The following is a 25416-nucleotide window of genomic DNA, read 5'->3' on the forward strand; positions in this document are numbered from 1 at the left end:
GGTAAGCGATCCCCTCACCTCCTGTCCCAAGGGGGCTGTGTTGTACTGAGCAGTGATGCACTGATCGCGGGGTACAGCTGTGAGCAAGAAGCATTGAACTGCCCATTCATGCAGGGGCAGAACCCCAAACTCGCTCCTGATCCGATTTCAAACCCACCTGGAGAAACTCTTTAACAACAACAAAAGTAGAGGGGGCTTTCCGAGGAAGGGTCTTCTTCAGTTATTTTTTTTTTTTTGGGGGGGGGGGGACTACAAACTTCTTTTCCAAAATTGTGTGCACGGGGACTGGCATGGGGGATTTTGCAGCCCCCGCTGCCTCTTCCAACGGCAGCAGCAGCCTGTGCATCAGCACTGCCCTGGGCAGTAGCATCGGCGGGGCTGGTACCGGCATCGGGGTTGGGAGTCATAGTAGTAGTAATAATACCCCTCCCAGCGCTGCTGCTGCCCCCAATGCACTGAACAATAGCAGCGCCGGCATTCCTAAACACAGCACCGTGGTGGAGAGGCTCCGGCAGAGGATAGAGGGGTGCAGGAGGCACCATGTCAGCTGCGAGAGCAGGTACCAGCAAGCCCAGGCAGAGCAGCTGGAGATGGAGAGAAGGGACACTGTGAATCTCTACCAGAGGAGTCTGGAGCAAAGGGCCAAGAAGTCAGGAGCCAGCCAAGGGGGCGCGTCTGCAGGAGCTGCTTCTGCTGCCGCAGGTTCAACTGCCGGCGGAGCTGGTGGCAACGGCAAGCAGCACCATCACCACCATCACCAAAACCACCACCAGGGCAAGCAGCAGGATGCGGAGGCAGCGGCCAGCGGCACGGCTGAGCAGAGGAGCCACACGCTGATCATGGTAAGAGGGGGAGCTCTCGGGCACACTTGTTACCGCTAGAGTTTCATTGCTTGGCACGGAGGGGGAAGTAGGTGGAGGGAGGGGGTTATCTCGTGTTTTCGGAGCGGGGTTAGGGGTGGAGCCAAGAAAAATGGGCAATGCCTCTTAAAAGTTTTCAGCTGATCGCTTTTGTAGATGAAAGTTTTTAGCGGATGTTTTGAAGCCGCCGAAGGCAATGATCGCTCTTGTTGTAGACTTAGAGCTCGGCTCGCTGTGTGATCCTGGGCTAGGCCGGGCTGTGGGTGCCGGCTGCGAAGGTGTTGTAGATAAGTGGTGGGGTGGCCCGGTCTCCTGGGCAAGGCACATGCCAGTGACAGAATGGGCACATGTACATGATACACCTCTGTCTCTTTTGTTTCTGAAGGCTGAATGCGCTTCCAATATAACTTATTGCTAGAGTCCAGCTCCAGCGTTACCTTCCATTGGTGTGTGTATATAGCGCCGGCATGTTCCGTAGCGCGGTCGCCCAGGGAAGATATCTGACGAAGAACAGGGTGCTGCTCTGCGGAGCTTACACTCTATTGGGCTTATCCTCTGATACTTCTGATAGGCGTCCCGAGTCCCCGGCATTGAAGCTGAAGGAGTAATGCTGCAGAATGTTTGCTGTGTCATTTATTACCGACTACACTGACTTGCTGATTCATTCCATGCCTTACTATTATGAGTAATAGGAGGGTCCTTTGTACTGTAATAGTACAGTATATATATATATATATATATATATATATATATATATATGTGTGTGTGTGTGTGTGTGTCGTTACGCCGGGTCCTTTGTGTGTCGCTCTTATTACACATTGACGAGCCCCGCGTACTGTCTGTCTTGCCGAGCCGCAGCGTGCAGACGGACGGTACATGCGGGGCGGTTGTTGCACTTTCCCGACTGCAGTGCGTGTCCCCGGCCGCTGACAGGTCCCTGTCGTGAAATACATTGTGCGAGCGGCGTGTTTGGTCTAAATGTAGACAAGTGGTTAAAATAAAGTGAGGCGCTGGGGAGGGGCTCCTGGCTGGGGGTGGGGGGCATCCTCAGCTTCAGTAATGAGGACAATGTCACAGCAGAAGCAGGTCTGCTGGCTGCTCACTTTGGAGTGGCAGAGTGAGTGTGTGCTGTGGGGGAGGGTTGTTTGCACAGTAGTGGCTATTTTCCCTCACTCCCTCCTCCTTCCCTGTGACTGATGCTGTTAGACTGGTTAGATATCTTACAGGAAGCAACCCCCTCCCTTTATTTAGGTTCTCCTGCATTAGGGCACAATCAGCCTTGTTCTCTCTCTCACATCATGCTGTAAAAAGACAGGATCATCTCCCCTGAATACTCCCAGAGAGAGGGGGGCAGAGTTTCATTCCCCTAAACACCTATGCTTTATTTACTGTCCTATGACTACAGGATACAGCAGACAAGAACACATTAAATTGGCTACTAGCCCTTTGTATGTATGTATATATGTATATATATATATATAATTTGCCATTAAAATTTCTGAAATCCAGACATTTGTGAAAATCCCTGACTTGCGTTAGTAGGAAAACTATTGCCGTGTTGTGCGGCTAACACGATGAATGTGTAAGATAGTTTGATGCTCATGATGTTATTATGTCCCCATCCCCCGCGCGTAGTATTGTACCGTAATACACATATTTGCATTCCTGCTGTGGATCATCCAGATTTGGTGAAATGTCCCTCATGGGTTGAGATTGGCTTCATCCACAGTTCTGGGTGTTAGAAAGTAACACGGGGCTCTTTTAGGCTGGCTGGATGCTTGATCTATGCCTGGTGTTCTGTACGATTTGTAAGTGTTTCAAAATATTTAGAAGATTAACTCCCAAATGTACCACTTTCCCTGCAAAACATACCGGAAAACACAATTATACTACTTCTAAAAACAAGGGGAAAAATATATTTTTAAAGGTTAAATTTTTGTTAGATTGACAGACACATTTGATAATAAAATGTAGTATTTGCAGGTTTTTTAAATTGCTAATTTTGTTGGCGGAACGAGCATGATGTCATGGCCTGTACCAAGACTCAAAGTTCCTCGATTCCGGTTTTATTTTTTTGAAATCCGTTCTCCGGTACCGACCAGAGCACATCCTGGGGGCACTCGACGGGTTAACCGAAGAATCCATGTGCGTGAATGAGCGTGTGTCCCTCGCTAATGTTTCTTTTTTTTTTTCTCTCTTTTTTTAATCAATTTGTGCTCTGCTGACTTCCGCTCGCAATTTATTGATGAAACAGTAAAGAGGCGAGAATAGACGACCTGCTTTTCAGAATAAGCACTTTGGTAATGAAAAGGTTAACGCTCCCAGCCCCAGGCCCATCATTATCTCCTCACTGTTAGGAGTTCTTCATTCTGGGATTATTGTTCTTCTTCGGTTGCTCTTGCTTCCAATTCTTTTATTTGTCGAGATATAAAAATACCCAGGTTGCATGTGTCCACTTTAGCCACCGTCTCTTTCGGTTGTCGGATCAGGAACGTGGGGAGGAGGAGTTCTGTTTTCCACCCAGAGACATATTTTTTTTTTCTTCTTCTTTCTGCTGCTTCTTCTTTTTTAAACAGGAAGCTGAAATCGTAGATGTTGGCCGGTGATATGTAAAGTCAGTATGGCTTCTTGGCTGATTCTCAGGATATTCCCCGTTTTTATTGAATATATTCCTTTTTAAAAAATGTTTAAAACCCCCCACATTGCAAATATTATTTATTCTAGATTATTTTGGTAGGTACATTAATATCCTGTTGTACGACGACACGGATTATGGTGGCGCTATATAAATCAATGATAATAATTATTATTAGTTTTAGCATAAACACAAGCAAATCGTGGTTGGTTTAGGTTTTGGGAATGCTCAAATTATGCTTTCCGGCTTATTCTGAACACACATTATATTTATCACTATTCTGCGCAACGTAGAATTGGATGGCAGGTCAGAACCATTCGGCCCATCTAGTCTGTTCATCTTTCCTGATGTAAAGAGTCAGACCTTAATCTGTCCTTGGTCTCATTTTAAATTCGAGATAAGCCACGTACTTAATCCATGCATGCGTAAATTCCCACACTGTTTAAGCTTCTGACACTCATGCTGGGAGGCTGTTCCGCTTATCTACCACCCTCTACATTGGACTTTATATTTTTCTTCCTGTGGTAATAGTTCAAAGTATATCAAATCTTTTAGGGGGCATACATTAATTATAATCTGACCCGCTTGATGATTTTTTTTCTTCTCCCCAGCTCTGTCTGCCCCATGTGGTTCCTTCCTTGTGCCTTCCAACGCAGAGGCCTTCTTATGAGAGCACACATGTGTTCCCATATGTAAGCACTGATTTGATTGGATCACAATGAGCCCCATCAGCCTATCACGGCATACTTTAATTCTGTGCATTGTAGAATGTAAGCAGGGAGTCAGTTATTCCGTATATATATATATATATAATTGTGTGCCTCAATGGTTTAAGGGGAGGATATCGATTAACTATATTCCAAATAATGGTTATATTTCAGTTTTACACAGTTACCTAAGTTTTTTTTTTTGTTGTTTTTTTTTCTGGCTAATTAAAATGTATGTACAGAGCCCGTATGTTTGTTTTAAACGTTTGTTTGTTGTAAACATTTTCTTTTTGTTTATAATCTTGACAGATCTAAATAATATTGTTTTCATTTATTTATTTATGATGCTGCCTGGGTATTAAGCTGTTAATCATACTCGGTTTGTTTGAACCTACAATTGGTACATCACTTATTATATATCAAATAATTCATTATATATACGCATATATGTAACGTGTGTATGTCAGTGTGTGCAAGGCTTTTGATATGTAAAGGTAGTGCCCATCAAGGGGACCTGAGTGGGCCAGACAATGTACAGAAGAATTATTGTATGTAAAATAGCTGGTGAAAATCATGCAAAGGAACATTGGTTGATATAAAATGAAAATGTATTTGATGATATTATCGCTAGTGTAATAACGGAAATGACTAAAAGCAGAAGTCTCCTGAAATAACTGCATTGGAAAACAAGCAACAACAAAAAGATTTTGAGCCGTAGAAGACAGTAATATGATTTGATACGTTCTAACATATTATAATCATTTCTTCCTATAATAATAGAAAAGAAAGGGGGATTTGGGTCCCTAAAAGGTGCCACATCCTAACACTTGGGAGGTATTTAATGTAATTAATGTTCTAAAGGGCCGACCTGTTCCTTTGTAAAGGGAAAGCTTCATAATTCTCACTGCATCTCACCCGTGCTGCACCCCTTCTCTGGAATTCCCTTCCACGTTCGATCAGACTTTCTCGCTCGTACCCCCTTTTTTTCGAGAAGCGTAGAACCTTTCTTCCTAACACTCTCGGCCAACATCCTAGTCAAGCCACCTACCTCTACAGATCATCCTCTATATAAATCCGCTATATAAATAAATGTAATGTTACAGCAATACAGGGCAACTTTAAAGGGCAACAAGTCCCAAAAGAAGACATCATTGCTTTGTCAGGGGAACTCTTAATTCACAGTAATATAACACAACAAAAAACTTTACAGTTTCCAACAGGATGGGAACATAGTTTTTATTTTGCAATTCATTTAGGTGAAATGTCTCATTGGCATAAAAGTGTTTTAAGGTTAATGATATTATTTTGGGATATTTGAATTGGATGAAGGAGGTGAAGGTGTTGTGTTGCTGGAACTGTCGATGTGATGTTAAATGTTAGATTAGCCTATCAAAGTTCTGGTTTCGATTCATCAAGTTGCGATTTCACTTTGGAAACTGTGTATCTCTCAATAGCGTTCATATCGGCTGCTATTAATTCTAACAATATAATAAACAAATCACAGCTGGTTAGCTACATACCTGTTATTTTCAAATTTGGATATAACATTTTCCTTAGTCCTTTATGTAGAGTCCTATATACACTTTTAAACTGGTTTGCATGATGCCATTGGGACGCATGTTCCCTTAGAAGCCAACATGTATGTGCCATGTACTCCATGCGTTTATACTTACAGCTTGTAGTGGTAACCATTACAGTTTTAACAAAAGACTATAGTAAAGAAAACTCCATCTCCTCCTTTCCTTGAATGCAGGACAGCGGCACAAGCCTTCTTGTTAGGACTGTGCTTACTATTTTGGGACTGTTAGCAATAATGTGAAAATTATATATATATATAATTGTGTGCCTCAATGGTTTAAGGGGAGGATATCGATTAACTATATTCCAAATAATGGTTATATTTCAGTTTTACACAGTTACCTAAGTTTTTTTTTTTTGTTTTTTTTTCTGGCTAATTAAAATGTATGTACAGAGCCCGTATGTTTGTTTTAAACGTTTGTTTGTTGTAAACATTTTCTTTTTGTTTATAATCTTGACAGATCTAAATAATATTGTTTTCATTTATTTATTTATGATGCTGCCTGGGTATTAAGCTGTTAATCATACTCGGTTTGTTTGAACCTACAATTGGTACATCACTTATTATATATCAAATAATTCATTATATATACGCATATATGTAACGTGTGTATGTCAGTGTGTGCAAGGCTTTTGATATGTAAAGGTAGTGCCCATCAAGGGGACCTGAGTGGGCCAGACAATGTACAGAAGAATTATTGTATGTAAAATAGCTGGTGAAAATCATGCAAAGGAACATTGGTTGATATAAAATGAAAATGTATTTGATGATATTATCGCTAGTGTAATACCGGAAATTGCTGGAGCAAACATCATTTTATTTTACTAAAAAGAGTTGTTAATACATAATGGCACTAGTAAGCAAACAGGGATATTATAATTAGAGACAATTTTAGAATGCTCAGGTGTTCCCTCTAACCAGGGACGCTTAATATAATGTTTTATTAAACCTGCTCGCTATAGACCACGTGTACTGTCATCCTAATGTATAGCTTTAGTATTCCCATGGGCTCTATATACCAGGTTAAACTTAGACCTGCGAAAGCGATTCAGAGTCTTTTTGGAGTAACATCAGGTATTTCACTGCGATAATAAGCATTTGAAACAAGGAGTTAAAAAATAATATGAAAATCGTGACCATGCAAAATGAGAGAAGAGAGAACTAGGAGCGGTTCTGCCAATGGGTTTGCATTTTAAAAAAAGGGGGGGTAAAATGAGAAAAAATCTGAAATATTAAATTGCATAGGTCATATAGAACATCGTGGGGTCGGTGAACGGTAAACATTTTGATACTAACTTGTGGAAAGCTGCGTTTGAGACATACAAAGCTGTATGTGCTGAAAAGAACAGCAAGCACTTGAGAGCTGGGGTGAAAAGGGCTGCGGAGTGCGGAGCGAGAGAGGGTCAGGTACACTGCACTGCAACAGAGACACAAGGAGTGGCAGAGCCTTCCATGAGGGCTGGGGTGAAAAGGGCTGCGGAGTGCGGAGCGAGAGAGGGTCAGGTACACTGCACTGCAACAGAGACACAAGGAGTGGCAGAGCCTTCCATGAGGGCTGGGGTGAAAAGGGCTGCGGAGTGCGGAGCGAGAGAGGGTCAGGTACACTGCACTGCAACAGAGACACAAGGAGTGGCAGAGCCTTCCATGAGGGCTGGGGTGAAAAGGGCTGCGGAGTGCGGAGCGAGAGAGGGTCAGGTACACTGCACTGCAACAGAGACACAAGGAGTGGCAGAGCCTTCCATGAGGGCTGGAGAATTGTGCTGGTTACATGGAATTTAACGGGAAGCCGGCCAAGAGAGAGTGGGGAGAGCAACGTCTCCTAGAGAGATTTATCATGTAGAGTCAGGAGGGTATATTTTATAAACTGCTGGAAAGAACTCTAGTTAAAAATGTTGGCCGAAGACACTGTGGCTGCCTCAGGAAAAAATGAATTGTACGCAAATGCTTGGTAATGCACTGGAACACACACTCTTAGTACACAATGTAGGCACCGGTAGCCAAAGTCAAATGTATTTGCTTTAATGGTTTTGTTTTATTGTCCAATCAATCTTTAAACCCAATGTTCTGTGTGCAACGGCTGACGCAGAGGTCAGAATTGTTGAAATGTTAGTTTCTTGCATAACATTTTTTTAATAATTCAAAACTAATTATACGTTAGAGAAATCCTAAAACTCTGGGTGAGTAGTAGGAGTAAGTTGCTCACCAGGTCGTGTAAAAGCAACTATTCAGGTATAAAACCAAACACAAACATTTATCTACTTTGTCTTATCATCATATAAGTAAATGGTCATGGCGATTGGACCAAAACATTACTTTTTGTATAGAACCCACATTGTATCATACCAAGTACTAGCTTGATGGTACTAGGGTCTACTTGTAATTTAATGGTCTGAGAACCACTGTGCATGGTCCTGGGGATCCTAAATAGTTTAATAAATAATAAATATTTAATATGGATAAATGTTCCATTAAGGACATCATATATACGAGCTTTGTTAAACGGAGAGCCACCAGGTGCATGGACTACAAGAAAGTTACAATAGTCAAGATTGTAATCAAGAGCGGAAACAATGTTTCCTGTCATATTTTCAACGTTGCAGGGGCTTAAAGAAAAGACTATATAACAAATAAGAGTACGAAGCAGTGACTGCTGTGTGATATAAATCAGAAATACATAATGCAGGACACACAATCAAAATGTATGTATGTATGTAGAGGGCCACTGGAACACCGTGCTGGAAGCAGAGTATAAACTAGTAGACACAAGGGGTTCATGTACCAATTTTATTATTTCACAGCAATATTGTTTTTATGTATATATTGCCGCAAATAAATATACAATTTACAGCAACCATTTCTTGACCATCTATTCATCGAGATTACAGGGTTTTATGTATATTTTAGGCGGCTGAGCATCCCTAGTGATTTTAATGTAAAGAGCCCATGTTATAAACCGTGTTTATATAGTGTTTGGAGATGTATGATCTTGCAAAATCTTGCATGTGCAAATTATATGCATATGCACCCAAAATTTTTATTTTTCTGAGACTACCTGATTAGTCAGGTTCTGGTTGCTGCGAATTGGAAGTTAGAGTGTACAAGTCTGACGATAGGTGTGGATTTCATGATCACCAGTGCAAGAAGGAACCCACCTAGCAGAAAATTTGTTACCCAAGTAGTCTGAAGCGAAACAGATCAACCCTGGCAAGAATGTGAGAACAGGGTCCTGGATTCCCGAAATAAAGTAGCAAGGGTCAGGCAGAAGAGTAGCCGAGACAGTCCAATGCAGTCAGGTTCAGTAACCACTAATCATGCAGAGGTCGCCTCGACAGCAGCAAAAGTTATCGGAAAACAAACTAGAAGTAAAAAAACGTGAAGAGATACTCCGGAAGTTGAAGGTGGACAGGTTAGGGGAAAGAGGTACCAGCGGACACAGGGCTACTACCACTGGAGCTCTGGAATAACCGAGCACTGATGTGTTCGCTTGGCATGCCTTTATAGTTCTTGATTGGCTCGCCTCTGTGTGTGTAAGAAGTTTGAAAGGGATGGGGTATGTCAGCATGCACACTCGCCGGCATACACTGCATTAGGGCATGCATGAATAGCCACTGTGGTTGCCCACATGGAATAGCGGGCAGCAAGGGTGTCCACCAGCGCAGAGGATGCTGGTAGCGTACGTGACCTACTCTGTGATGTGCGCCTGCTGTAAGATAGAGGTTGAGTGCTAACGAGGTTAGGATGCTAGACGCAGAAGGGTGGAATTGTGCCCCAACATCCTCAAGTTTACATGTGTTTATTTCTATTTAACAAAGTGCCACGATTACTACCTAAACAATCACTCCAACTCTTTCTTATACCTCATATATCTTTCAATTGTTTTTTTTTTTACTTTTTTTCAGTTTATAAATAATCAACTATATATATATGAGAAATAGTGCGTGTTTTGGCAGTCATGAGTTAATGAAATGGCAGTAGACTGCTAACTAATACTTAGCAGCATTTTATTAACAGTCTGATGCAGTTAAATTCGTTTTTCAAGCTTAATTGGAGAGCAGAATGATTTTTTTTATCCCCCTGCTCCCCAAGTTGAATTAAGTAATTGTTTCAAGTGCATTATCCTTTTATTCATGCGTCCTGTGATCCCAGAGTTATCAGTCCCTATAGATCATATGTGGATCTGTTTACCTCTTGTTCCTAGACAGGGAAAACTGCAGGAATGTAAAGGAAAATGTCTTTTAAAGTGGCAGTTTTTCTCTACATATATCCATATTTCTTTTTAACGTAGGTTTAAGCATACGTCATTGTAGAAAACTGTGTACTACATTTTCAGTGGTGGCATTTGTACCTGCTCGACCAGACATTACCCTCCTCGAGATAATAGTTGTAATTGTCTGTTGAGTTGACTAGTGATGATACCTCTGTGGGTTGTGAAACTGATACTTGGCCTGTCATGGTTTGGGTTAATATTTGATGTATGATGTATGGAGTATATCAAGCGTGTGGTTATAAGGTTTACTAGAGCATCATTGGACAATGTTATTGCACAAAATCCCATATAAAATGAGGTGCTTTTATTTTAATTTTTTCCATGATGTTGAATTTTAATAGTGTTTTCTATTTTTTGTGTATTCTATAGTTTAGACACAATTGTATATGGGGTTTAGACACAATTCATTATGGGAGTGGGGGCTTCACTGTGTGACAGTCTTGTGTGCTGTGAGTGAACAATGAATGGTTGTCAGCGATGGTAATTAAAGCCAAGTTCACTTACATTTTCCTTCAACCATTACCTGGCTTCAGATGGTAATTAATCAAGCCCGAAAATTAATATCTGTCACAGATCCAGTACACAGACCATTTCTTATGGGCTGTACATGATGTTTCTGAGTGACTTTAACATGCCTTTAAAACACAACAATGCTAAATGAAACCAGAAACTGAGAACTCATCCAATGCCTCCTATGTGCCTTCAGACATAACAAAAATATATATTTTTTCCTTTATTTATCAAAGGCTTTTGTCTGTAAAAGTTATTCTTTGTTTGGAGGCTAACTGGAGTGGTTGGTTTCTGCAAAATAAGATACAGAGAAAACTGTAACTTAAAAACTGCTTCTGGTGTAATTCCTTTAAGTATGAAGAACCTTCTAAACAAACTGACCTTCACAGACAACCAGTTGACCTTCACGGGTATCTGTAGCAAAGCTTTTTTGTTTTGTTTTCCAGAACAGTTTGAAATTTTGATTGTAGCAAAGCCGTACACATTTTTAGTTTAAGATGTATTTGTTAAAAGACCAAAAAGTCATTTTATAAACCCATTTCATTGATGGAATGAAGTCTCATTTGAGTCTAATGTTGTCATGTATGTAGGTTAGCTTATTTCCAGTGCATTGAAACGTAGCCTTAACATTGATTGATCCCACTTACACACACAGGAGTCAGTTACATTTTCATCAGGCTGTGTTTATCACCACCCAGCCTGTTTAATATGTTGTGCCGGATTTGACAAAGATGAATTGAAGCGCACAGAAAGCATCTTTTTACTTCCCTATAACTGATTACTGAAAGGTGCTGGTAACGCTTTGTTCTATAGCAATGTGCTTAAACAGACATTGTTTGGCTTGTCAGCTTGGGGAGTGGTTGGTGTAGTTGTTTGCCATCCAGTTGTTTCTCTGGATGAAGAGCGCGTGACATATTTATCAGACATGAAATATTTTGGTTAGAGAATTGAGGCTTTGCGACTGTGATAAGATATATAGTGTTTATATGCTTTTGGTGGATCCAGGGACAGAGTGAGCATAAAACAAAGGGCCGAATGAACAAATTATACCAGAAATTAAATGTATTAAATGTCTTTAGATCGCCTGATCGGTGATAATGCACCTGGGCCGACTCAGGATCGCAGCTTCTTTTGTTTAGTGAATGAATCAAATTTTAAGATGATCTTCAGCTCTCTCTCTAGTGCCTGCCATAAATAGACCTCATCAGATCTGCCATTTTATGAGAAATATGTACAAAACTTTTACAGTGATTTAAGGTAGTTTTAATAAATTGATTGTTATGTTAAAAGCAGTAATGCTGGCTTCTAGTATAGATGTAATAATAAACCAGTTCATGCCACAGCACTAGGCCTCTCCACTTCCCCAGTGATTTGCTGCAGATTTGCAGTCTCACAGTCCCGGACTAGTTATCTGTACCAATGTTCAAGTAATATTTTATCTGGCCCGCATTGTTTGCTCACCATAACAACATTGCAATACAAAGCTGCACTCGTATAACCTCATCTATTGCATATTTGCCCCTCCTACCCCCGTGATGCATTCTAGTTTACGCAGTTAACCTTTATGCATAGGGGAGCAGTCGTATTCAGCAGTACATCTCAGCATTCCGACCGCTGAGGACTACGGTTGCCATTGGCGGAGAATCCCGGTGGTCATAGTCCACCGGCACTGAAAGGCCAGTGGTTGCCAAGGCCTGGAGCAATGTAACTGCATCCAGGAGACACTTACGTTTAACTGTGAGACACTCTGCCCATCTGTCTCTGCAGCTGGCACGAGTCCGGGACTAGGAGTGTGAAATGTTCTGCAAACCTGTTAATGCTAGTAAAGAAAGCAAAGAAACATTATCTGTAACTGCATGGGCACTGGGCCATTCTCAAACAGAAATGCGTTGGCTTTTCCGCTTTCTTTTTTTCCTCCCATGTTTTGCACTTTAGGTACGACCGGTGTCTAGGGTACATGGTCAGTGTTTATTTAAATAGTTACATTAATAAGGGCTTATTTGTTTTATTTTCTTTACATACATCAGTATTGTGTCGCCACATATTATTGCCAGTTCCGCGGTAATTACAGCTTCCATACGAACATTGTAACAATAACATGAAGGGAGGGTACAGAATGAAGACTGATCTTACCATATAAAATACAATTCAGCCTATATGGAAGCGTTGCGTTGCCGTCATGTGAATGTGTTATTGCAGGGGAATACTTTTCATGAGCACTTTCTGACTTGGTTGCAAAGACCTAATACAATCGTTGTGATGTCCTACTAAATATGTATTGTTCTTATGATATGTCTACAGTCGGTTTGACCTTTACTGGCGCATTTCTTACTTTCTGTTGTGAAATGCTTCATCTACAGTAACAGACCGGCTAAGTACATGATAAATTGCACTTCAAAATAAGAAACAAATTCATCGGTAAACATGGTGTTAGTGCAGCTTACAGCTCAGAGAGGTGGAAGGATGTTGTGTACATGGCACCGTATCATCTCTTTACTCCTTAGAAAGCAGGATTAACAAACTAGTAAATATTTGTAAGACCCAGCATGTACCTCATAAGTAGCAGTGATTATAATGTATTGCAATGAACTGGTATGTGCGATCAATCTTACTTTATTAGAAGCCACGGTCCTCACTGGGTACCAACAATCAAGAATATACTAGACATCGTAATGACACTTTCGTGGAAATGGTTGCCATATGAATTAAATAATTTATCTGCTGCGTTAATATCTCCTTTTTTTTCCCTACCCTACCATTGTATAAGTAGCAGGGATGAGGGACACTACTTAGAAAGCACCGCAATAACTCATACTTGTTTTTAGGAAGACAGTCTTGATTTATTTAATTTGACATAAAAAAAATTCAATATTTTTGTAAAAGCTTTATTTTTTTCTAAATATTGAACCTTCACTTTGCTCCAGAATTCTGTGAGTTTGAGTGCCAGAGAGCTGTTAGAGAAATGCGTGTTTCAAGTGTAACCTTTAAACGTAATGTATGTACCTTTTAAGAAAACGGTTATTTTGATCTAAATTACAGGAATAAGATATTCTAATTTGCCGTTAGATCCTAGCTAGTTCCTCACATGAAGGAATAAACACACATCCTTGAAATAAAGCAACATGCGGCAGTCTATCAATCCATCGATTGTCTGATGGTGGATGTTTAGTCAGGAAAAACTAAATGATTATGTATAGCATGATATAGAGAGAGGGGTGTGATAGTTAAATCCCTTTGATTATTATAAGTACATGTGTGAAGTTTATTTCAAAGCAATGTAGAGAAATGTTAGAATAAGAGGTCACAGCCGAAGACAAATGGTCAGCAGGGAGGGCCAAAAATGGCTGGTCTGGCTTGGACCAGCACACTCATGGAGGCGTAATATGATGTTACATAACCCTGTGGTAAAAGCAAGGCTGCTCCCACCGTGTGTGAAAGCTGCTAGAAAGAAGGCCCTGGGCAAGGAAAGGCAGTGAAGGAGTAAAAGAGTGAGCGGATAACGGAGTTAGGAAGGGATTGAGTTTATGGATGTACATTAATGTGTATGTGTAAGTCTGTGTTAGTGTGAGTGTGTAAGTGTGCATTTGAAGGAGTATGTGTGTGGATTAGATGAGTGTGTAAGTATGTGTGTTAGCGTGAGTGTGTGAGGGGGTAATGTGGCTACTTGGCTTAACCTGCCCCCTGGACCAGAAAGTTCCAGCCCTCCCCTGAGATACAGTGGGTTAAATGTAATGTAAGGCACTGAGAAGGTGGTAAATAAATGGAACAGCCTCCAAGCAGGAGCCGTAGAAGCTAATACAGTGAGAGAATATAAACACGCATGGGATAGGCATAAAGCTATCCTGAATTAAAGACAGGACATAGAACTGATTACGATTCCAGCCTTTATATCGGGAAACACGCAGACTAGGTGGACCGAATGGTTCTTATCTGCCGTCAAATTGTCGATGTAAATAGAACATATTAACATAGCAATAAAGCCAAGTTATAAGGCCACATGAAAGGTCACAGTGAAACAGCCTGACATGTGCTAAATGGATTGCTCACCCCTCTGGGTTCAGAAAGTTAGGAAAAAATATGAGGAAGTTATTTAATAAGATAAAGACACTTCAATCAGTTACCTCTCATCACATTTCTCTGCAAGCCGTTTAGAGAAATATGTTGTATGTCCCTGCACTTTACTCCCCCCCCCCCCAATTATTTACAAGGAAGCGATGCTTGATGAAATGTTTGAGTGCCAGCACTAACCAGCTCACCCCTTGCAATTCAGTTCAATTTAAAATGATCCACCCCACCATTCCGCCTGTGACTCAGCCCTCATTCATTGTCTAGTGAGATCATTGCTCGTTTTATTGCCTAGCGACATCATTGCCAGCTCCGCTGCATGGTGACAACACTGCTCTTTAGAATGCCTGCTAACATGATTGTTCTGTACATTGTTTGGTGACATCATTTAACCCCTATCGCAGTGAAACATGCCATTTGAAAGGAGAATATGTATTTCCTTCTGCTAGATTAGCACATCTGCAAAGGTACTGTAGTTTATAGTAATTATACAAATAACAAGGTAGGCACATTTCCCTTTTTATTTTGTTTGCGCTGTTTCCAAACAAGTTTAAGGCGTGCAAGCACTGTTGCCTGCGATATTTAAATGCCTCTTTCGTGTAAGGGCAGGCGTATTTAAATTCTGTAAGTATTTTTTTGATTGGTTTTGTATTCGGATGCAGTCATTTATGTTTTCTAGGAAACATATTTCAGTGAATCAGGACCTGGCACATTTTATTATGCTTACCAAAGATCAGTTTAAAGTTCTTCATTTATGTTCAACCGGTCTCATGGAGAAATGTTTATTTTGTGAAGGATGATTGAGCTTTTCACAATGTTTATTGAGGCAGTTTATTTCTTTCTTTCTTTTTTTTAAAAGCAGTCATTAAGTGTTTATGTAAAAACCGCTCGTTCAGAGAATCTGGAGTTATCTGGATGTGCACTGTTGCACTACACGTTGTAGCAGGGAGTTAAATGCCCTGGGAGACTGTTCCATCACGTAGAGAGTAAAAGGATGGTTTCCGAAAATAAAAGGATTTCTTTGAACAATAAATTATTTGCTGTAAACTGTAGAAGGGAACGAAGCACCCCTTCTTTGGCACTCTGTGGTGAATGGTGGCAGTAGAGTGAGCGTGGCCAAATGTCGCTCCTCTGCCAAGAGAAGGAGGAAAGTGACTCGTTGAAGCAACACTCCACCCAGAGACTCCAGGTCAAACCTGGAGACCCCCCAATCATGTAGCTGGGCCAATAGCTTCCACTCATCACCATCTGTTTATCTATGATTTGGTATAATAAATGGATCTGTGCCTTAACAGTTTGCAAAAGAATATAATTGCTTTACTCTAACCCACTGCCTTGTTGTGCAGCAAGTGTATCTTCAGTTTAGTTTGAACCATTAATAGTCCATATAAACAACCGTGTTACATAACATGAATGTCACTTCCGTAATACCTTATCTTGCAATGTATGGCTCTAAATACAGGCATTTGATCAGGTGATCAGTAGTAATAGTAGTTCTTAAATCATACTATTTCAGATTAAGTGCAGTTTACATAGTGTTTTTTACTTAGGGACGGTTCAGTTGCAAGAACACGATTGTAGGAGCCTTGGAAATGACAGGTGGGGGATTTGTGGAGTCAGGATGTAGAATTAGAACACACACACACATATATATATATATATATATATATATATATCCAGTAATAAAATATTCACTAGCAAAAAAGCCATAGTCATCACTGAAGAGACAAGTATATTTAGAACTAGAAATTACGCAGATGAAGCTAAGTCACAGGAGTCCACAGAACCACGGATGTGTAACAAGACTGTCCTGTTTCATACAGAGCCTATTCAATATATTCACTTGATCCATCCAATATTAATCATTCAGAGAAGCGTGTTCTTTTTTTTAACGGGCCATCCAGTAACCAGCTGTTAGAGGTTTGCCATACTCTCTGTAAAGAACTGTTCACTAGCACCGACTATTATATGTATCATACGTAAAGTACATGAAAATAGAAGTACGTATAAAGACAAGGAAACTGGAGAGCTTTCGAGGCGGTGACAGGTTTCTTCTCAGCGCCTATGTTACAATCCTATGGATCATACCAAACAATGACTCCTAATCCAGTGAATTCTATAGATTTTATTGAACGGTATAGGGAGTACAGAGGTTCCCTTCATTGAAGCGAAAGGCCTTTGCTTATCTTAGTAATTTTCCTGCCATGAGATGCTTGTTGACAGAGTTAAACTGATTGGGGCAATCTGTAAGATCTTTACTCTAAATAAACTTTCCAAAATAAAAGAGCTCTCTGCTGTAATACCATCAAAGTACGGTGGGACTTTTGGCTGTGTTGCTGCATGTGGTTAAATCGTGGCTTATTGCTGTCAGATGGTGGATGCAGAAAGCAGCGTAGAAACGGAGCCTCCAGGCATGGTGACCCCTCTCATTACCACATTATCCTGCCGAAGAAGAGTCCGCGTCGGAGACAGCAGAGTGTGCACAACATGGGGCACATTTAAATATTGTGTGATTAAAATCATTTATTTATAAAGCGCCGGCAAAGTGCTCTACACCACTGGAGAGCCAGTGCTTTCATACAGTACCATTAAATGGCGTATATGATGCACGTGACAAAATGCAATGTGGCTTTTGTTCAACAGAACATGTTATCTGCTGATAGACTTGGGGTTTTATCTTTTAAAACAGAGAGAGATTCGTTTGCAAGCAAAATATTTAGAAATAATGCAAAAACGAAAATTTGCATGATTTTCAAATATGTTTTAAAAATAGCCATTTCTACCATATCTTCTGCAAAACCTGAAGGACAGGTTAATCAACGGACGTGTGATAGTAAAGGGCCGTAGCGTGTGAGATTGTTTTGGGTTTTTTTTTTATCGATTTGTTCGGTTTCCCCTTTAATGTAAATATATACATGTTTGTATATGTTTTTTTCAGCCACCAAAATGTTTGCAGAGGTCCCCAGTGTGATGGGAATTATAGAATTCTGGAAGCATATTATTCAGTGTAGAAATTTTGACAGCAAGTGGAAGATTGTAATTGCTCTCTTCTATTAGACTCCGTGGCTGTGGCCAGATAAGCTGTGGTGAAACGTGTGACCAGGGCAGGAGATCATGGATTGTCTTTCACTGTTGTCATGGCGACAGTGATGCAGGTGGCCTATTACTGCCTGGCTTGTCAGATCGTATACATCAAACTGGTGCTAAGTGAAAATACGTAACAGGAACCGGGGAGAGGGAGAAAGAGAAATCGCCAGCAGTGTTTCGAAGATCTGGTGGTTATTCTGCTTAAACACCAGCTTTTGTGTGTGTGTGCTTTCAGTGCTTGGAAATGTTCTCTTTTTCTTTGTTATTTTATCGCTTGTGGTATTAAAAAAAAAAATGCATAATACATTCTAATAAAGCAGCATTTTTGAAAATAAAGAAAATTATCACTATTTTTTCCATCAAAAATGAGAATAGTTATAAACGACTTGAAACATATCTGTCCTATTTTAAAAATGAAGTCGTATTAATAGACTGATCTGATGTACTTAACTGAGTCTTTAGTACAGTAAGAGCAGTAAGAGCGTGACTGTATTGTGACTAAAATCACCCCCATCCCTTTAAATCCGACTGTATGAGATAGGACCAGTGTACCCAATGCATTCACCCATTGTACAGCGCTACGGAATATGATGGCACTATATAAAATGATAAAAATAATAACAATAAACAGCCTGTGCCATGTGAAGCAAACCAACACCTCTGATAATCCTTTACTATGTACTTGCTGTATACATGGTTCACATAAAAGCCTGCATTTGGGCAAGTGGAAATAATTGGTGGCATACCGCCCTAGGCCTATCCCAGGGCAGCGCCACTTACCATCTCCTTGGACCTGACACCCTAGGTCAGAATAAGCCACTGGGAAAAATGGCCATGTTTATTGTCCTACCATTGACAAGACTACAATTAACCAATAAACAGGATATCTACAAACCCCAATTTGTGTTCTAATGTGGGAATACTATATCCCCTTTTATACAATGTTTATCACTTCATCGGAGAGAGAGTTCTTCAGTCCATGCATTTAACTACCAAGGAGTTTCAATCTTTGTAGCTTTTTGTACCATTTTGTGCTATTGTTTATTTTGCTATGTATTGTAGTACTTTTTATTTCTAAAACTATGAACTGTTTTTAAATAATTCTGTCGGTCGGCGCGCATCCTTATATTGCTTTCTGTTTCTTCAGCTGAAGCACGTGACACTGAGCAGCACAAATGGGTTTCTAGCACAGCGTACGTAGCAACTATAGCTTTATGTGTCCTACATGGCAGGTAAAGACACATTTCTTCATGATAAAATGGAGGCAGCACATTTTTGCCCGTTTTTTTCAAATGCATTATACATTATAAACCAAAGCACACCTTTAATGCAAATGCACCTTAGATGGTGTTCTTGTGGATTAATGCTTTAGGTTGCTAGAAAAGAATGTAAATTAACCAATGAAATGACCATTTCAGAAATATATTTTGATCTATTCATATGCTATCACTGTAGCCTGTACGCAACAAGCATCGGTTTATTATTAGTACATCCAAGTCAAAATGACAGGTCGTAACCTTTTTATGGCGTTATCATACCACTTGCTATTCTATGTTATCCCAAGCGCCCTCTCCTTTAGATGCTGTTTACGTGAGTTCAGAGTGTTGACAGCAACTTTAATAGCTATGATGCTACTAAGCCGACAGGAGCATTTCCTGCATTCCCTTCATCATATTTCCCCTAGCAGTCATTTCATTACTGTGATGCTTAAAATATTCCCACCCCCAATCATTTCATCATGATGAGCGTTGCTCATGAGGTCCGGTTTTACTCCTATGCATAGCTTGCATCTACTTGAAATCTCATCAGGTCATGGGTCAGCTTCACTTAGAGATCCATTCTCTCCACACTGTCAAAGTGATCAAATGTTGCGAAATATCAGAAGGTCAACATAGGAAGGCCTTTGTTTCACCAGTGGATGAAGGATGAAGCAAAATGATTACACAAGTTCCTTCCCAGTTTGGTCATGCAGCCAACCCTCAAAATCGGAAACGCAATTTATGTGATAAAAAGAATGGAAAGCTGACTTCTGAATCCAGTTCCTGTATTTTGTGAAAGAACTGGATCTTTACCATTTCAGCCAAATATGAATTATCATGAAATATCAAGATGGACAACTTCTTTAATCAGAAAGAGATGATTCATGTGGACTTGTTACACGTCTGCGTCACACTTCCCAATGTTTTAATTGACCATAGAGGGACAACTTTGTCTTGGGTTATGTGGTGAGACTTTTAATGTGACTTTGTGACTCTGAGAAAAGGGTGTCATAAGGAAAGGAAAAAAGAGGTGGAAGGGTTTGGGTTTCAAAGAAGGGCTGTTCTTCCTAAACGGGAATACTTGGAAGGTACGCTGTGTTTGTGTAAACATGTGGCGTGACGTTTAGTTGCATATGAACATTATTTATGACCAAGTCATCCACAGAATTCATCTATTTTAACTGAGCCACTGCTTGGTTGGGAAACCATCAAGTGCATTCCTTTTAATTAACAGCTTTCTAAATAAAACCATTAGAATGATGCAGTACAGTTAAGATTAATATTTAGTTTGGATGATCCCATTGCGTGTATATTAACATTATCAAATTAGTAGTTTTTATCATTCTACATCAACCTACATGGATTATACAGGCTTTCTAAAAAAAATATCAATTGTATGGATCTAGAAATCGTAAGCTTTCTCTTGTTTTTAAAAGGTTGTGGTATGACTCTTTTCTTGATGTTTCTATGTTGCCTTCCATTTCACCCCACTTTGGTTTAGGTGGGAAAAAGTCTGCCGCGGTGGCATGCTGGAACGTAGCCAGATCTGAGAGGCCCAGTTTTCAGATTCTTATCTGAAAAATATCTGTAATAACTGGGTCACATATTTTCCCATAGGAAAATCATATCTGCCCTCTGAGGAAAACCTCGATGAGCATTGTCATTTGATCTGTCCTGTTTTTCATGCGCTGGCCAAGCAATGTCTACAAACAGAATGACCGCCCCACACGCTAAGCTCTTAATATGCAAACTCGCATTGCTAGAGTTAAAGGGGCAGAACACGGTCCCATGCAGCCACACCATGGATGAATGCATAGTAAAGTAAAATTAGTAGGTACAGCTAATAAAATCAAATACTTGCATAAGTAAAACACTGCAGCAATGCCCACACGTGATCATTCACCGCCTTCCGCTGGTAAGTGGATTTTTTCTAAATGGAGCCATGAATGCATACTAAGTACTCTATTACGCATTCATGTAGGGAGAGGCTATATGGAGTAGTAGACGCTGTCACTTTGTTTACACCAGAGAGGCTTAACCAATCTTACAGAAAGCTTTCTTTAGCTGTATACATTCGCTTGTCAGGCTTCACACTGTAAGCACTGTTTGGGTGATACTGTAACGTTCTGCGAGGTTTTCACCTTTTAGGAGATGAAGCTAAGGGCAGGGAAGACTTCTTTATGGACTGGCTCCAGAACACTCTGATAAAGTAATTCGTGCCGAACATTCATAGAAAAGCGGGACGGAGGAATTCAGGTTTCAGGGAGGGACTGGCCCTCCTAAATAGGGATACTTGGGAGGTATATTACTGTTATATTAATTTTAAAGTGATATTTTGCCCATGGATTATTAAAATAATGTTTGGCTTACATTCTTTTTATGTTATGCCCACTAGGTTGCTTATATTTCCCAAGAAATTCCAAACGACAGCCTTCGTTTGACGGCTGTTGAACAGTTGTTGCACATTTGTGTTTTCCAGCATTAGAGATCACTAGCGGTTTTATCAGCAAAGTGTGCGATTAGGATTAGGGGGCATTTAACAGGCAGGAAAGCAAACAACACGGAGCAGATAAGGGAGAGAAGCAGCTAACTTATGCCTAATGAAAGCTACCAGCACACATTGTAAAATCAGGGATACATGTTATTCAACAAACTATTAATCATTTCTCAGGTTATTAAACGACGTGCATGATGTAGGGTTTCATTTTGACAGCTCCCTTGCTGTTTGTTGCTACCTTGTGTGATTATGGCTTTAAGTGGCTTATTTCCAAATCTTTATTGTCATCTGAGTCAGGCTAGAGGTGGGAGGGAGCTCTGTCTCCATCATGTTTCCCTTGGCTGAAAGAAATAAGAGCAGTTTGCCGTCTGAGTTCAGCAGCCTGAAAGATCAGCTTATTAATAGAGAGGGAGTTTCACATCATATTTTCAGCCAAAAAAAGCCTTGCAAATGGTTTTGAAGACAGACAAAGGGAAGGCAAGGCACGCTTGTGCTGGGTTTTCGTTTACAGAGATGTTCTAATTTCTGACTTGTTTTGGTGTAGTTTGTCTGTCTTTATGGTGGTGTATTGTCATATTTCATATTTGTGGAAATCAGGACCCTCTCCTCCTCCAGTGTTGATGTTGCCCTTTAATGCATATGATAGCTGAGAGGTCCCTTTAAATTTCTGCAGTGCTCCCCCTTGCCGTTGCACTAGTCAACTCTGTAGACCCCCCCATACGTATTTGCCCCCTTACATGCCTCCAGCTATTTCCTGTGCCTGAGGTGCAGCCGTACAAATCTCATTGCATGTAACATGCTTATTGTCAGTCCCCTCCTGTGCCGGCTTGGCCAACGCTTGGATCAGGGGTCTATTTAGTCCCCGGTGCATATGAGCAGAAAGTGCTCCCAATTATTTTAATTGGAGAGCTTTCCTGCCACTGATTGGCCACTTCAAGCATCCAATCAGTGGTGAGAATTGAAACCACGGAGGTAGGAAGCAGCAGCCTTTACTTAAGGCAAGTGATTTTATTTTTCTATCTTTAGAATTTTTAGTACTCATAAAGCACTTTATTATGTATTCTATAGCATGGCTGTCACGGACAGTAAACTTAAACTGAGCAATATATCGGGTGGCAAAACTCAGTGTTGTAGGAATGTTATACTTATCTAGGTTATGGTAAGGTCTCTTGCTGTGAACGCGTCTAACTTTGCAAGATGCTATAGGTGTACATAACAGACTGCAGTGGTTAAATATAACACTTTTCATTGACAACACTGTAAAAATATCAACAGTCTATCAGGACCTGAAAATTGCTCATAGCAGATATGATAAATTAGCTTATGACTAGTAAGCATGTAACCTCTAATAGCTCAGTCTGGATGGCAATACTAACTACACAGTCAAGAACTCTAAGTACTGTTCTCTTTGTGGAGGATATGGCATTATTTTATTTCTGAGTATTAAGCAGGTTTATTAAATATATATATTATATATATTACACACAACAAATAGGGTGATTTAACATCAGTTGCATTTTATACTTGCATGTTGATATTTGTTTTTAAAATACATGAAAGCTGGTAGATGTGTACTCTTGTAAATGTGAACTGGCTAAGGCTTCTGCACTCAGCTCACACAACGCTGATCAATGGGGCCAACGGAATTGAAGGCTAAACATTTAGCTGTTTCAGAAGCAAATTTAGAAACAGGAAGGAAATGTAGCATCTTTCCATCTTTCTTCATGTGCGGTTGCCGATTGAAGGCACTACTGGAAACAAATCTTTTGTTTTATTTAAAGTGAACCTCTCTCCTTAACAATGGTTCATCTCCTTTAACCCAGAGAATTCTCCAAACATCAGTCTCATGCTCATTTAACCTCAGATGTTTAGTATTTCAGTACAAATTTGGCCAATATGTTTAAATGTTTTACACTGAAATTACCGTATTGGCTCGGATATAGGCCGCACTTTTTTCCCCCACTTTAAGTCTTTAAAGTGGGGGTGCGGCCTATATTCGGGGTCTAGCGCCCGACGCCCGGGACTGCATGTCAGCGGGGCAGGCAGCGGGGTTAGGATACAGATCCCCCGCAGCGGTGCAGGGGACCTGCATCCTACTCCCCGATACGCTCAGACAGCCTCCCCTGCCAGCACTTCCCACGGGGGGGGGTGCCGGCACGGGAGGTTGTCTAAGCGCATCGTGCGGTTGTCTAACCGCACAATGTGTTTTACCTCTGGCCCCCCGCCTGACTTACCGGAGCTGACTCCCGGGTGTCTTGCGGGGCCGGCGGGGGACATCTACGCAATACGCGTATACAACTTCCGGTGCCTGCACATCCGGCACCGGAGGTTGTATACGCGTATTGCGTAGATGTCCCCCGCCGGCCTCGCAAGACACCCGGGAGTCAGCTCCGGTAAATCGGGGGGCAGAGGAGGACAGTGGCAGCATATCTCGGGGGGCAGAGGAGGACAGTGGCAGCATATCTCGGGGGGGGGCAGTGGCAGTATATCTCGGGGGGGGGCAGTGGCAGCATATCTCGGGGGGGGGGGACAGTGGCAGCATATCTCAGGGGGGGGACAGTGGTAGCATATCTCGGGGAGGGAGGACAGTGACAGCATATCTCGGGGGGGGGGCAGAGTGGCAGCATGTTTTTTTGGTGCTTTTTAAAGAAAAAAACTTTTTCTTTAAAAAAGCACCAAACTTTTAGGGTGCGGCCTATATACGGGGGCGGCCTATATCCGAGCCAATACGGTAAGTAAAATGTTGTGAGATCACATCAACCAACCAATCAGAAGCCTGAAACAATGCTATATCCACTCTTGAGCTGTGCCTTATGGTGAATCTGGCCATATAAGTGGGTTCCCAGTGCAGTTATTTTTAAAGTTATAAAAGAAACATAGAATTTGACATCCATCTAGTCTTCCCTTTTTCCTGCTGGGAAAACTCACACCTTAGTCAGTCCTTGGTCTCTACCACTCCTTCTTGAAAGCTCTTTCACTTATTAAGCATAGCTGTGAACAACGTTCCATCTAATTTTTCTTAGTTGGCGTGCGCAGAAAAGTTATCTTGTGCAAAAATTTTCCCAGAGCCAAAATTTTGTGCGCACAATATCCGCGCCGCATAAAGTATCAAAAAAATAATATATTTTTTTTAATTGCGAAAAACTGTTGTGCGCACAATTTTTGGACGTGTGCTCTCTCTAAAAATGCTATGTGCGCGCGCACAAGCGCACAGCTTAGAGGGAACACTGGCTGTGAACTGCATGTTCTGGAATGTACCCCGTTTCAAATCTAGATGCCGTCTGTGTCGGAACGGCACAGTGATTGTGTTCATCTGGTACTTACCTATGTGCACTTCTAATCTGAGGCGAGTAAATGCAGGGTGCCAGTTTTGTACAAAACATACTGGCGATCAGATAGCGAACATCTTGCACATGTCTGGTAGCAAATAATTACAGAACTCATTAGCAGCAGATGTTGTTAGTGGTGTAATCAAAGGGTCACCTTGTGTGCAAAGAAGCTTTGCCCCCTCCCCCCACACTGCATGGCTTTACATTATGCCATTAAAACTAGGGTAGGATCCAGATGTGAAATTTATCTCCGTGAGCTCAACCATTTAACATTTACGTACTCTCTACTAGTTTATCCCAGGAACCATGTGGGCCACTGGTACCCGTAGAGAAACATCTTCTGCTGTATGTTAGGATGACCACGTGGGCCAGTTTTCAGGACACACATATATTTCCAATGTTACTGACCAGCACACGTAAAGTGCTGCTCTGGAGCATATAAAAATAAATAATACAAATGTGCTAATGCCATGTTTTCCAAAATTATAGTAAATATGAGTACGAGGTTTGTTAATTTTGGCATGTTTTATTGGTCTGACTCATTTTGCACCAATAAATACAGTACATTTGCCTCTCCCTGATAAATGCGCCACGTCTTGGCGCTGCTAGGTTGAGTCAGTG

The 25416-nt window shown here is 41.0% G+C and overlaps 1 protein-coding gene across 4 annotated transcripts in view; it reads left to right on the forward strand.

Moving 5' to 3' along the window:
• The first annotated feature begins 290 nt into the window (after positions 1-290).
• The window catches only part of LOC149287433 (mastermind-like protein 3), a 160706-nt gene continuing 135580 nt past the window's right edge, over positions 291-25416 (forward strand). For 2 of the 4 annotated variants that reach the window (XM_089492941.1, XM_089492942.1), the window contains exon 1: positions 291-842. In XM_089492941.1, the coding sequence (XP_089349067.1) occupies positions 291-842 (552 nt within the window). The remainder of the gene's footprint in view (positions 843-25416) is intronic. The other 2 variants (XM_089492943.1, XM_089492944.1) reach the window with 2 other exon arrangements.

This window comes from Sceloporus occidentalis, unplaced genomic scaffold (genome assembly GCF_023333645.1).
Source record: "Sceloporus occidentalis isolate IW3139 unplaced genomic scaffold, rSceOcc1.0.p SCAF_61, whole genome shotgun sequence".
NCBI classification, from domain to species: domain Eukaryota; kingdom Metazoa; phylum Chordata; class Lepidosauria; order Squamata; family Phrynosomatidae; genus Sceloporus; species Sceloporus occidentalis.